At 35.7% G+C, this 15,137-nt stretch overlaps 1 protein-coding gene across 4 annotated transcripts in view; it reads right to left on the reverse strand.

Moving 5' to 3' along the window:
- TMEM87A (transmembrane protein 87A) overlaps positions 1–15,137 on the reverse strand; it is a 43,485-nt gene that overhangs the window by 17,778 nt on the left and 10,570 nt on the right. For 2 of the 4 annotated variants that reach the window (XM_060096676.1, XM_060096678.1), the window contains exons 5-12: positions 14,886–14,939; positions 14,755–14,799; positions 10,768–10,885; positions 6,052–6,113; positions 5,083–5,266; positions 3,980–4,079; positions 1,592–1,685; positions 35–107 (exon numbers count right to left, since the gene is read on the reverse strand). In XM_060096676.1, the coding sequence (XP_059952659.1) occupies positions 35–107; positions 1,592–1,685; positions 3,980–4,079; positions 5,083–5,266; positions 6,052–6,113; positions 10,768–10,885; positions 14,755–14,799; positions 14,886–14,939 (730 nt within the window). Of the gene's footprint in view, positions 1–34; positions 108–720; positions 797–1,591; positions 1,686–3,979; positions 4,080–5,082; positions 5,267–6,051; positions 6,114–10,767; positions 10,886–14,754; positions 14,800–14,885; positions 14,940–15,137 lie in introns of all 4 variants that reach the window. The other 2 variants (XM_060096677.1, XM_060096675.1) reach the window with 1 other exon arrangement.

The raw sequence follows: 15,137 nt of genomic DNA on the forward strand, positions 1-15,137 counted from the left end.
AAATGGACTGCCATCAAAGAATCCAATGAGAAGGATATCCACCAGCACAGGGCAGTGTCTAGGAAAGCCAAGGGGATAAAGGCCAAGGAAGCAAGATCAGTCTGGGCCTGCAGACAAAGAAAAAGAGGTGGTGAAAAAAGAGATGTCCAGAGAGGCACAGAGATGAAACCAGCACAAGATTCTGCATTTATATAATCATCTGGAGTGGTTTTGCATTTGAACTGAAAGAAAACAAAAAGGAGTAACATTTGGCACCTGCATCATTCTTCCCTTCTGACAAACCATCATGTATAATATACAGCTGTAAGCATTTCACACAAATTGATTACAATCTCAGTACAATGAAACGTGCTGCTAACTAATAAGCGTTCTTTAATATAGAGTTATAACGTGCTAATAGAGTTCTTAGCACCCTAAGATCCATGGTAAGAAGCGACCACACCAAAAACTTTATGGCAGTATAAGTTCCCATTCCATCCTATCATTTCCCATCATTTTGGTTTTGGCTATAAGTCCTAAAGACCCTTCTCATATTTAAAATTACTGCATCATTAATTTACTAAGAATTATTGATTTCTGGAATTGTAATATACAACGTATTTTTCAAAATAAGATGTAAGGCAAGTATCTATCCCCAAAACTATGCTGCTTGCTTTCATAAAGTTTAAGATGCTATTTATTTAACCCTAACTACCCAATCACCAGGGCATTACTGAAAGGATATCCATAAAATAATACAGGCATCAATTGCTGAGAGGGCCAGGTTTACTATCAAAGCCAAGGGATAAGAAAAATACTACAGCAGCAGAAGAAAGGAAATGAAATTGACAGGTGGTTAAAGTTGCTGAAAGTCTAAGGAAATTACATACAGAGGACAGTGTGGTTTGAAAACCAAATTTGCATCCAGAAAGTGTTTCATTTAAGGGGCAATTTGTTGCAAAACTTACTGAGCCCAGTTTAATTGAGAGAAAAGTTTACAGCATTTACTATCTTGAATCTAACAAGTTATTGCAGACAGAAATTTTTAAATAAATAGGAAAATAACTGGAATGACCTAGGGAAGCCCACTTCTTCACGTTAATCCAGCTCTAACATAAATTTCTTTATCACCTGTCTCAGTGCTTTGGTTTCCTTCCCTAACAAAAGGCATAATTATGTAATTGTAAATAATTATGTAAAATATAATCAGTTGAATTTTAAGAAAGCCTCTGAAATGCAAGTGCTGGTTAAGCAAAGAGTACTGTCACTTTAAAACAAAAATCAGATTAACCAGTATGATTACAATGTTTGTCACTTACGCAAGAATGGAGCCAGCTGCTCCATTGCTGCTTCCCACTGGGGAACTAGTAAATAAGCAGTAATCTGGGGACAGGTGGGAAAGCGTTCATTCCCCATCACACATTAAACTTATGAAGCTCTAATAGATAGATTAAAAAGAAAAAATGAATTATACATACGTTTGGTAAACCAGAGCCCAAAGGTGACTTAGAGGAAATAGTAAAGAAGCCCACAGACATTTCCAATTAACCTCCTCAAGACAAAAACTATATATCTGAAATGACCACAAAAACTCTGATTAAGCAATACTGACCCCAGTAACTCTGAGGACCCCTTCCATGCCAGAGAACAAAAGATAAAGGGCTCCTGCTACCACAACCTTGTGAAGAGTGACTCCAAGGCGAGGCCTAAAGAGGAAGCAAAGAAATGAGTACAAATGCAACAAACCCTGAGAAAAGCTAAGTAACAAAAACTCATGTTGATTAATGCAGGCCAACAACTTAACAGATATAAGCCAGACATACTTGATTCAGCCGAGAAAAACTCAAACAGACATATGGTCTTAAATCAAGACAGTGAACACTAGAACTTGAGATCAGGTCCCTGGTTACTGCATTTTTAAAAAAAACCTTTTTATTACAGAGAATTTTGAAACATATTCAGTAGTATAATGAACCCCTATAAACCCATCATCCAGTCCCAAAAGCCATCAACCTACACAACTAATCCTGCCCCATGCACACCTCATCCACTTCCCATCCTCCCATACTATTCTGAAACAAATCCTAGATCTTACGTTTTATTTATATGTATTTCCGTATGTTTTTAAACAGATATGGACTTTGAAAAAACATAACCACAATATCATTATCAAATCTAAAAATGTTAACAATTCCTTAATACAATCAAAATCTTATTAAAACTCATTAAATAGTCTGTTATCAAGCTCAAAATCCAGCAAAATGTGAGAAGTCTGAGTAGCTTCTATGTCAAGGAGGAAAAATCTTAGATCCTTGATATTCAAAGTACCTCTGAATCAGAATCTACGTTTTAACAAGATCCCCAGGTGATTCATTAGTGCATTACAGTATGAGGTGCACTGCCTTAAATCATGTCTACCTAAGCCTTAGCAATATTTGTTCTTATATTTTGTTATATGCTAGAAAAACTGCAAATGAGCAGGAATTTATTTCCCCAATGGTGTTATCTTAGAAACCCAGAATACTGCCGGGCATACAGGAGGCAACCACATATGTTAAATGAACAAATACATTTTAAAAGTGCAAACCCCCCATCCCCCTAATCCCATTTAAAGCAAAACTCCTTTAAATGAATGAATAAATTAAAAAAATTAAAGTCCTCCATTTCTTTAATTCCACTTAAAGCAAAACTCCTTGAAATAACTGTCTATACCTAACTCCAATTCCTCTCCCCTTATTTAAGAGAGAATTCCCCTTATTCCCTCTTAAACTCACTCCAATCAAGCTTTTTGTCCTACCCCTTCATCAAAACTGTTCTCATTTAAGGTCACTAATATCCTCCATGTAGTTAAATCCAGTGATCACTTCTCAGTCCTCTTACTTGACACAATTAATCACTCCCCCCTTGAAACAGTGTTCAGCTTTGTCTTCCACTTCACTGGTCACTACTCAATTTCCTCTGTCCTAATTCTACTTCACCTCATTGACTTCTAAATAATAATAGTCCAAGGGCTCAGTCCTTTGACCTCTTCTCTGTATACACTCACTTCCTTGATGATCACATCCAGTCTTAACGGCTTTAAATAACAGCTACATCCTTATGACTCCCCAAATTTATATCTCTGCCTTCATTTCTCCCTCCTACTTCCCTCATTTGGACATCTAACTGAACTCCTAATCCTGCCTCCACTCCAAACTTATTCCATTTAAGATCTTCCTGAACTCAGTAAACATCAGTTCCGTCCTTGCACTGCTTAGATCAAAATAGTTGGCATCATCCTTGATTCCTTTTCCCTTTCACATCACACATTTGATCTACCAGCAAAGTCCACTGGCTCTACCTTCAAAATATAAAAGAATCTGACCACATCTTAACATTTCTTCCCCTGGTGTACATATAGCTTCTTCACCAACTTGGATCTTTGTTTAAATGCCAAAGTGAAGCCTTCCTTGACCACCATATTTACAAATGAAAGTTCCACCTCCTGCCTAGAACTCTATATGCTTTCCCTGTTTTATCTGCTCACTGACATATTAGATTTTTCATTTATGTATTTTTTTTTACTCACGTATTTCTGTCTGTGCACCAGTCTGTCCACAAATGTAAATTCCAAATCTTTTGTTTTCTTGCTGTATCCCTAGGGCCTAGAACAATGTCTAATATATATAAGGCACTCAAGAATGCTCTTCCCATTAAAAAAATCTGATTTGCAAGAATACTTTGGAAGAGTAAAGTCACAATAAGTTTACTCTAAAAGTTTGATGTTTCAATGTCATTTGCTATACTGCAAGTTTTCCTGCAGATGCTCCTTAAATTCTAAGTAGTAAAATGAAACACTAACATTTTTCCAACTTTTACAAATCTACAATATTTCAGATACCTTTGATTTCAGAACTATTTCTTATATCGGCTCTTTCAGAATTACACTGGAAACCTGCAACACTGTTTCAATTTAATCAGCATTTTAATTTGCTCTTCCATATAGGAAGTTAATACGTACTTGACTATGCCATATCCCAGACTGACTATGATGACCAGGGTTCGAGCCAGTGAGCGTTTAACTGCTGAAAGCAGCTCTGCAAGGATCAGGGCACCTTGGACTGTAAGAAAGAAAAAAGGGGGGGAAAATGCAGTATGTAAACTAGGTTTGGGAAAAGGCACAATTCTAGAACCAGAATGTAGATTTCTAACACTCTTCAGAATAAGCACTGATATTAGTCCTACTTAAAAAGAATACCTCTTCTGCGATGTTTACAAGTACAAGCTGATATCACTTAGGATCTTACTCATGTGGATAGCAATCTGGGTGTGCTCAATTTACCTTCCCCCTCCACCTCCCGCTTCACTAAAACCTCAGCAGAATACCTCACCCTACTTCAACAATTTATAGCATCTAAGGAATATTCCTCCCAGTTTAAAAAACTGTGAAATATAGCTATATGTAGGAGAGCACAAAACACAACAAAGAATTTTCAACTCACTTTCACATCTATTATTTTCAAGCCATTTCAAAGACCAGGGAAAGATCTAATTAGTATATCTTGCAACAAGAATTATTAATAATTAAAGGTCTGATGAGAGAGAACTGAAGCTATCACAAAAAAAAACTTCAGTACGAAACAATTTCTATCACTACCTGTTCACCTTACTAAACCATAAATACCCTCCTATTTTCTTGGTATTACTATATTTTACCAACCCCACCCCCCAACCCAGTATCTCTGAAATCAAGGTAGGTCTTACAATCAATGGCATCTTACAATTAAATTAGCAGTATTTACCTTCTTTCTTAGATGCATATAATAATGGTACCTTAAAAATCAACAGCAACTGAGATTCAATAATGATAATGATAGTCCCAAAGTGGCCACTACTGTAGTAACTTTTGTGAGTTTATTTCAATAAAATTACTCTTAAATAACTGAACCCACAATTTAAGAGATTAAAAACAAAGTCACAATCATAGTGATTCTGCTTAAGTTACTCTAATAATTAAGTAACTGCAAAGATACCGCTACTTAATGACTGCTGACCTTAGGAAAACTGTCTTAAGTTTCACCTGCCAATCACTAACAAACTGGCAAACATTTTTTGCTTACATACCAGACTCTCCTTTGTATCGAATATTCTGAAATTCTGCATAGAAGACAGCTTTCTCAAGCATTCCCAGGAAGATGACAGCACCAATCCAAAACTGAATTCTCAGGAGATCCCTCCAATAGCAAGCAGACCATGCCAGCCACAGAACACCAAATAGGACATATACAATACACATCACCATGAAAAACTGTCATCCAAGTGAGTAAAAGAGAAAAAGAAGGATTAGGGCCAAGAGCCAATTTAGAATTAATACACAGTCTTAACATATTGTAAAAAATATACATACTACACCTTCTATTTTAAAAATTATTTTATTTCTTTGAAGTTCAATACTAAGATGAAAAAACTGTCTCCTCTCGGGCAGAGAGAGACTACGTAAGAGTCTCCCTTAGAGAGTGACCGCTCTTTTGTATTAAAAGAGTTTTTTCAGCTCACAATCTAAAATTATTTAAATGAAGACAATGAGAGGAAAAAAAGGCACGGCAGGGTTAGGATACAGCTGAAGGCAAGGAAACACGACAGAGTGGGAAAACTATAAAAGCACAAGGAAGAAGAAAAAACCCACAAACAAAAGAAATCTGAGAACAGATTAAGGATGTTCTCAGACACACGGACTGAAAAGGAGAAAGTGTCATCATTTACTCATCCTAAATGGGATCAGAAACTATAGGGTTTTAAGAAATACCCCATTTTGCATCCTAGAGAGGATGTGAGAGGTGAAATGACCTTTGAGGTACTTTCTAACTCTAAAATTCCACAAGTCACTGACTTCATTTTACAAATGAGAAAATGAGGCACAGAGGGGTTCACAGACACTTCCAAGATCACATTCTAGTAGGAAATAAGTACAGAACTACAAGCAGTATTTTCTGAACTGTTCAGGAACAAGTCTTTAATACTGCCACAAAACATGGACAATCTTTCAAGCTAAACTCATTTAATGCTGAGGTTAAAGAATATAAGTTCACTTACAATCATCAATGGGTATTCTTCAAGCGTGAGGTATTCATAGGGACCTTTCACTTCAACAGTCACTGCCAAAACACAGTCCTCAGAATTAATGTAAAGAATGAAAAAGTAAACAAAAACATTGTCTGATATTTGTTTGATGAAATTAATGAAAACTCCATTGGGTAATTTACTTTTATCCATTTCAATCCTGGTGAATATTACATTTGTAAAGCACTCTGAAATTCATAAAGTGTTCTGATGGTTTGTGCTGTGTCCTGCACAGGCCTCAGCATGACTCTGCTCTAGTCAGTATCTTAGGTGGAAAAGCCCTTTGTTCCCATACTCACATCCTTTAAAGACTAAGTTGAATGTATTTCCTCCACAAAACCTGGTGAGCTGCCTAAGTGGAACTATTCCCCATCTCCTCTAAGTTCCAAACATACTTCATGTATGCTTTTTCTTACATCACTAATATGCTTTGAAAAGTAATGGACTTCATTCCTTCATTCTGCCGCCCTCTTTTTTCTTTTCTCTCTCCTTACCTGTATTTTCCTACTGCTTTCTTTCTCTTTTACCTACTTTAACTTTATGTGACTTTCATAATTAATATATCATTTTCAGAAGGTGCTTAATAATAATGAAGTGTTTAATGAAGCAGAACAAATGAGAGTAACAACAAGAATTTGAAAGATTTGCCTTACTGAAGCAAACCTATGACTACTTTAAAATTGTAATTGATAAAACTACTTGGATAAATTTTAATTATGATTAATAAATAAACTGATTTATCTGAGAAGTGATATCTATCTTCAGAGAGAAACTATTCAACAAACATTTCCTACTAATTTTTATCAAGCAAAAATGACATACCATTATTAAAAGTAAATCAGGTCCAATACTTATATGAAGAAAAGGAGCATCCCATAATAGCAATCACAAAAATTTCATAGCTGAACTGGTTAGTAATCTAAGCCCTCTTAATTTAATAAAAGAGTAAATAAAATAATTAGTAAATATTTGTCAAATTCTTTGTTGACTCTACAGCAGGGGTCAGCAAAATACAGCACATGGACCAAATCTGGCCATCTATTCCAAAGTTTTATTGGAAAACAGTCACATCCACCTACTTATATATTGTTGATGGCTACATTTACACCACAGTGGCAGAGTTGGGTAGTTGTAGCACAGAGAACATTTACTATCTGGCACTTTAAGAAAAAGTTGGCTAATCCCTGCTCTATGCTAAAATATAACATACATTTACGGAACACTTACCATGTGACACACACTATGGAAAATATAGGAGATGGAAAGATGTAGAAGATGTTTTCTGCCATCTAGTGGATTACTATCTTCAGGGGAGAGAGAGTTGGAAAGCAACAGAGAACTGTGCCCCTGAGCCAGACCCAGAAGGATGAGTGTGTATTTTCTATGATGAAGTAAAAAGCCATCCAGGTAGAGGACATTACATGAACAAAGACTGGTGTGAAAATGCATGATATATTTAAAGAACACGTAGTTTGAGACTCCATATGCTACCATACAGTAGCATTTTGACACAAGGCAGCAAAAGGTAAACTGGGACAATTTGTAGAGTTTTATAAGCCTTGCTGCAGAATTGGACATTTTATAGTAACAGGAAGACATCAAAGGTTTTAATGAAGGTAAGATAGATGATACAAGTGTTTTAGAGAGAGAATTTTAGGACTTTCACAAGGTGTAGTTAAGTTTTGAGTATCGTCTTTTTAGTTCCAAACAACAGATGGATAAAACAAAAACAAAAACAAAAAAGAGAGGAAACAAAAAGGACATGAGCTCAAAAACAAGATAAACAGCTCCATGTATCAAAACTGAACAAAAACTCAGAACAGTGCATGAGGCTGAATCCATGGTCATGGTGGACTCTGGGCCCCAAAGAATGCTACAGTAGTTGAGCGTGCAGCTCCTGTGGGATCACTGAAATTAGTAGGAGTCTAAGATAAAAGGGGACCAGAGTCAGATTTGATGCATGGAGAGCCTGAAGTGGAGTGGAGCAAGGTTTCTCCTCCATCCTTTTCAAAGAAAGAAGGTACAAGGTAAATCTTGGCAAATGCTCCTTGAGACTATTACTCAATAGGAAGCCATGGGCCTAGATACAGGAGGATATACATATGTCCTAGGTCTAGAAACTGCCAGGCCACCTCTAGTTTGCCTAGATCTGTTATATTCCATATTACTATGGAGAATAAGACCCATCTCTGTCTTGGGAATTAAACATTCAATACAAGAATCCATAAAAAACAAAAGTTTAAAATTAAGTCAAATGAAATAAAGAATAAAGATGAAAGTAGAAATTAATGAAATAGGAAAATTAACAAAACCAGAAACTGGTTCATTTGGATTAAAATATAGTAAAATAGAATTCTAGAAATATTTTTAAAGTTAAAAAGACAAGTCACAAAAGCAATATTAAGAATAAAAAATATTTTTTTTTGTAAAGTAATATCATTACTAACTTTATGCCAGCAAATTTGAAATCTTGAACGAAATGGACAATTTCTCAGTGGGAAAAAAAACAAAAACCCTGATTCAAGGAAAAATAGAAAAACTAAAACTAAAATACTTATTACTATTAAAGAAAATAAATCGGTTGTTGGGACTCCGCTGGTGGTCCAGTGGTAAAGAATCAACCTTCCAAAGCAGGGGATGTGGGTTCGATCCCTGGTTGGAGAACTAAGATCCCACATGCTGCAGGGCAACTAAGCCCTCGCGCCACAACTACTGAGCCTGCATGCCTCAACTGGAGAGCCTAAGTGCCACAAACTACAGAGCCCATGCGCTCTGGAGCCTGCACGCCACAACTAGAGAGAAGCCCACGTGCCGCAACGAAAGATCCTGCGTGCTGCAACTAAGACCTGACACAGCCAAAAATAAAGAAAGAAAGAAAAAAAATTTATCAGTTGTTTAAAATCCTCATGGCATGGGACTTCCCTGGTGATCAAGTGGTTAAGACCCCGCGCTTCCACTGCAGGGTGATCCCTGGTCGGGGAACTAAGATCCTGCATGCCACACAGTGAGCCAAAAAAAAAAAACCCAAAAAACAAAAAACCTTCATGAGGGAAAAAAAGAACATCAGGACAAAACACTATCATAAGTGAGTTCTATCAAACATTCAAGGAATGGATAATTCTATCCTTACAAAAACTGCTCAACAGAATATAAAAACGGGACATTCTCTGATTCACTGTATGAAACTCGCATAACGTGGATGCCGAAACCCATAGAAGATGTACAAGAAATGAAAATGATAGGTCAATCTTACTTTGAACATAAGACAAAAAACTCTAATAGAATGTGTGTGTGTGTGTGTGTGCGTGCCTCAAGGCCAAATAGTGGCATCTCGGAAATTCAAGAATGGTTTAACATTAGAAAACCAGTTAATGCAATGCATCACATTAATAGGTTAAATGAGGAAATCTATATGATCAATTTAATCAATACAGTTAGAGCATTCCATAAAACTGAGTATTCATTCTCAATACTAAAAAAAAGAAAAAAATTCACTTAGTAAACTAAGATAGAAAGAAATATCCTGAACCAAATAAAGAATATTTTAAAAAAATTTACAGTAGGGCTTCCCTGGTGGTGCAGTGGTTGGGAGTCCACCTGCCAATGCAGGGGACATGGGTTTGAGCCCTGCTCTGGAAGGATCCCACATGCCGTGAAGCAACTGAGCCCATGCGCCACAGCTACCGAGCCTGCGCTCTAGAGCCTGGAAGCCACAACTACTGAGCCTGCATGCCACAGCTACTGAAGCCCATGTGCCTAGAGCCCGTGTTCCGCAACAGGAGAGGCCACGGCTACAAGGAGCCCATGCACCGCAACAAAAGAGTAGCCCCCACTCACCGCAACTAGGGAAAGCCCACGTGCAGCAACAAAGACCCAATGCAGCCAAAAAATAAATAAAATAAAAATCTTTAAAAAAAAAAAGACAGTAAAATATCTACAGTAAACATCATACTTAATGGTGAAATGTGCTAATATTGCCAATAAAGTCAGGAGCAAGAAAGGATGGCCACCATCATTGTTTCTATTCAACGTTCTACTTGAGAAAGCAGGGGAGGGAAGAAAACTGTAAAGGAGTAGGAAGAAACAAAAAAGAAACCACAGAAGATAAGACCAATTAGTAAGTTATTGTAAAATTCTAGGTAAGAGATGATGAACCCCTAAACTGGGCAGCAAAAGTAGAAAGGAGAACACTAAGAAAAATTGAGACATTAAAAAATTATCCAAGTCAATTGATTTAAAAATTTCCAAGTTTTGACTTCATAACTAAGTTTTAACAAGTCTACTGAGAACATAATACTAATTGAAAATTTTAAAAGGAGGATCAAATGAAGGAAAATGAAATATAGTGTCTATAATACATAATAAGAAAGCATACATGAAGTGCCTATCACAAACATATTGAATGCAAAAAAAAGTTAATTTCTCTCCCTCAATTTTTCTACTTGACAACATTCTTAATTTATTATTCCCTCTTTTTTTTTTGGCTGCACTGCATGGCTTGTGGGATCTTAGTTCCCTGACAAGGGATCAAACCTGTGCCCTCTGCAGTGGGAGCATGGAGTCCGGACCACTGGATGGCCATGGAATTCCCCTTATTATTACCTCTTTAAAGCAATTTTACACTACCCACCATGCGACACAGCTAGATAACAGTAATACAAATGATAAAAAGAAACAAAATGTACTTACTGGTAAAAAGATTACTTAGTGAATTTTCTTTTGATGATTCTTTGGAGGATGAAATGCCAACATGTACAATAAAAATGTATGGTGCATCTTGCCAAGTTTTCAAGGGCTCATGCATTACCTAGAGAAGAAAGAAGACATCAAATCTCCCAATCTTAAGAATTAAGAACACAGGTTGGCGGGAGTGGGGTGAGGAATTGGGAGATAGGGATTGACACATATACACTATTGATACTATGTATAAGACAGATAACTAATGAGAACATACTGTATAGCATAGGGAACTCTATTTAATGCACTGTGGTGACCTAAATGGGAAGGAAATCCAAAAAAGAGGGGATATATGTATATGTATAGCTGATTCATTTTGCTGTACAGCAGAAACTAACAAAACATTGTAAAGCAACTATAATCCAATAAAAATTAATTTAAAAAATACAAAGTGGCAAAAAAAAAACCCACAGGTTAATTACACAAGATGAATATTTCATTCCAGAATGTGCCCAGAAACTTGGTTGAGTCCTTCACTTTTACTCATTAAAACAGTAGCCAAAACAAAACAAACAGGCCTACAGTGTATACAATAAAGTAGGTTAATTATAAATTACTAAAAGGCGGGACATCTTATATTTTGTTATACATAAAAATCTCATGTTTAACTTTTTTTTTAACAAAGAAAACCTGAATTGAAATCCCTAAAATGAAACTCTACTTAAGCCATGCTAAGATGCTAGGTTATATTTTACACAGATATCCCAAACAAACTAAAGAAATTTAATTTAAATCATCTGGAAAAAAACACCCATGATGACATCGGTGAATTATAAACACCAGTTCCTGAATCTAATTCCCTTTGTTCAATGCCCTTCCCAAGACCACCACAATTTCTGCTAACGAGGTCTCACATTTATATCGAAAATTTAATCTTGGCTAGGCTATATGGAAAGCAAGAGTCACTGTCCCCCAAAGTCAAGAAAGTAGAATAAATAGCCTCCATGTTTATCGAACTGGTTACCTGATCCAAAGCCAGTTAGTCTGTGCACAGCCCTACCAAAAAGCCATGAAAGGATGTGTTGCCTTAAATGCTAGATGGACTATGGACCTTCACAAAAGCAAGACTAAAACAGAAAGACAAGGGAGATGAACATAGAAAATGCCTGGCTGCTTCTTCCTCATGTCTGAAAGGAGGCACTACTATTTAGACTTGCAATTTATTACTTTCTGGTCTTAAAAGGAACTTTTATCCAGAGACCTCTGCGTAAGCTTCATTGGTCTATGAAACCCCTCAAAGTGAATAATAGATTCTGCATTTTCCTAGGGAGCCACAGCTTTTCTCAAATGCTAAAATTATCCTACAACCCAAGAAAATTCTGAACAAGAGTTCGAAAATTATATTCCATGATACAAATTCAAAGTGTCAAAACAAAGCAGATTAAATGATTCTTCAGCTTTACATTTACTAGGTTATCTTAGTAACTTAAGGACATAAATGTCATGTTGAATCATACGTTGATTTACCTCTGCCTGATAGCTTCTTTCTGACAAAATGCAGGGGCACTTTGTGAGAAAACTGTACATATTCAAAGTTACAGGTAATCATGTCCTATTTATCCACGGAACCTCTCCTGAACTTAACTGTTCATTAACCAGTAAAACTTTGGTATAATAAGCTGCTCTGCTATTAATTTTACGTATCTTAAAAATTACCTCTTACAAATCTCAAAGGGACTGATTCTCATATTCCTAGATTTGATAAAGTTTGCACTTAACTCTGAAATATAGATATTTTGATCCTGTAAAAATAATATTCATAGGCTAGGCACTCTGTTAAGCATGTAATATTTATTACTTTCTTTAATTCTCACAACAATCCTACCAGATACTATTACTAGCTCCTTCAATAGGTGAATGGATAAACAAACTATGGTACATCCAGACAATGAAATATTATTCAGCACTAAAAAGAAATGAACTCTCAAGCCAGGAGAAGGCATGGAGAAACCTTAAATGCGTATTACTAAGTGAAAGACACCAATCTGAAAAGACAATATATGATTCCAATTATATGACATTCTGAAAGATGCAAAACTATAGACACAGTAAAAAAAAAAAAAAAAAAAACAGTGATTGTCCGGGGCTTGAGGATAGGGAGGGATGAATAACTGGAGCATAGGGGATTTTTAAGGCAATGAAACTATTCTGTATGATATTATAATGGTGTTTATCTGTCATTTTACACTTCTTAAAACCCAAAGAATGTATAACATAAAGAACTAACCCTAATGTAAACTACAGACTTTGGTTGATAATGATGTGTCAATGATGGCTCATCAATTTTAACAAGTGTACCACACTGGTGCAGGATGCTGACGGTGTGGGAGTGGGAGTGTGCATTTGTGGAGGTGGTATGTGGGAACTCTCTGTGCGTTTTGCTCAATTTTGTTGTGAACCTAAAACTGCTCCAAAAAATAAAACTTATTAATAGAAAAAAAATTACAATAGTAAACATATCACATTATTCCTTAAATCAAACCAGAAAACTCAGTTAATCAAGATATTAAATCTTTTCTTAGGGGAAGGGACAGAGAGGCCCTTTCCTCTAAAAAGCATGTTTTATCAGAGTTTTAATAAAAGTGGGTAGAGATACTGAACTTATTAGTATCCTTTAAATAGGATTATAAAGTATTCTCTTAGGCTCAATTTCAGGAAGAATAATCAAAGGACAGATAATTCTTTGACTTCCTTTGACTATAAACAGACTAAATATTTCTAAATATTACTTGTGATATTCAACGGGGTCATCTTTTCAGCCAGCTTTAATCACTGGGAACAGGGCTCAAGCCTTCAGTAGAACTTAAAAGTATGCTATGCAGAAGACCACTGAATAAAGCACAATTACAAACAGCCAATATGCATGTAAATGGATATTCAGCATCAACAATTATTTTTAATACAATTTACAAAAAGTTAACCAGAAAAAACTGCATAAATCTGTTTTAAATTATAATAGCCATTGTTTGTGAGGAAAGAGAGAAACGCAATCTTACTTTCTTGGGACCACAAATCACTACAACTTTTTTCTAGAGCACTCTGACAAAACATTACAAAAGAATTTATAAACTGTGCATATACTTGGATGCAACAGTCCCACCTCTAGGAATTTAGGCTAAAGAAAATATTATAAATGTGCACAAAGATACAGCTAGACACTATGAACATGATCCTATTCGTAACAGTGAAAATTTGGAAGCAACCCAATGTACATCAACTGGGAGTTAATTATAAAAATCATGGTAAAATAGTAAGCAGCCCAAGAGAGGCCTGAGTAGGCCCTAACTGCTCACCCCGGCTGATCATAAGGCTCTGTACAAGAAGGAAGTAAAAGTTAAAACAGAGTTTTAAATTGTGAAAGAAGCCAGACACAGGCCACAAATTGTACAATTCCATTTATATGAAGTGAACAGAACAGGCAAATCCACAGAGACGGAAAGAATAGTGTTTGCCTAGAGCTGGGGGAACAGTGGAATGAGGAGTGACGGCTAATGACTGCATGGTTAGTTTTTGGGGTGATGAAGATGTTCTGGAATTAGACAGTGATTGGTGGTCGTACAACTAAAAACCTCTTAATTGTACATTTTAAAAGGGTAAATTTTGAGATATACACTTCCAATTATATTCTATCACAAGATTTTACATGGAGTTTAAGGTTCTTCCTTAAAAGTTTCTTAGTATTTACAAATAATATTTATAAGGTGATAATTACAAAACAATACAGACTGATTGTAGCAAACATGGAAAAGACAGAAAACATAAAAAAGAAAATAAAAATCACTCACAATATCATCCAGATATAACCATTATTAACATTTTGGTGTATAACTTCCATTCTTAAGTTTCTTTTTAAATGTAAGCATAAGATAAGAATTTAAAATAAACCAACATAAGAGCACTAAAATGTGTTCAATGCCCTAAATTCCCTATCACACTTACAGTTTTGTCTCCAGTAAAGGTAAGATTTGTTCCATTCTCCTTGGCCTTCAAACAAACAAACAAACAAAAAAGAAAATTAATTCAGAATTTCTACTTTACTCTCAGAAATATATAAAAAGGAAAACAATTACCTCCTGTTTTTCTCCTAGAAGAGGCAATCGATGCACAAAATCCCCAGAAAAACTCTATGAAAGAAATAGAAAACTAAAATGAAAGATGTATAACAGCAAAAGAAAAGCATAGCTCAAAATCCACAGAAACAGTTAAAGCAAAACATATTATAAAAGTAAACATAATAATATGGCATTAACAGACAAAATACTTCCAATTAACCACAAACAAGTGAATAAAACCTTGCTAGAAACTAAAAAATAGTATCAAAC

Source organism: Mesoplodon densirostris, chromosome 4 (genome assembly GCF_025265405.1).
Source record: "Mesoplodon densirostris isolate mMesDen1 chromosome 4, mMesDen1 primary haplotype, whole genome shotgun sequence".
In the NCBI taxonomy this organism is placed as follows: Eukaryota; Metazoa; Chordata; class Mammalia; order Artiodactyla; family Ziphiidae; genus Mesoplodon; species Mesoplodon densirostris.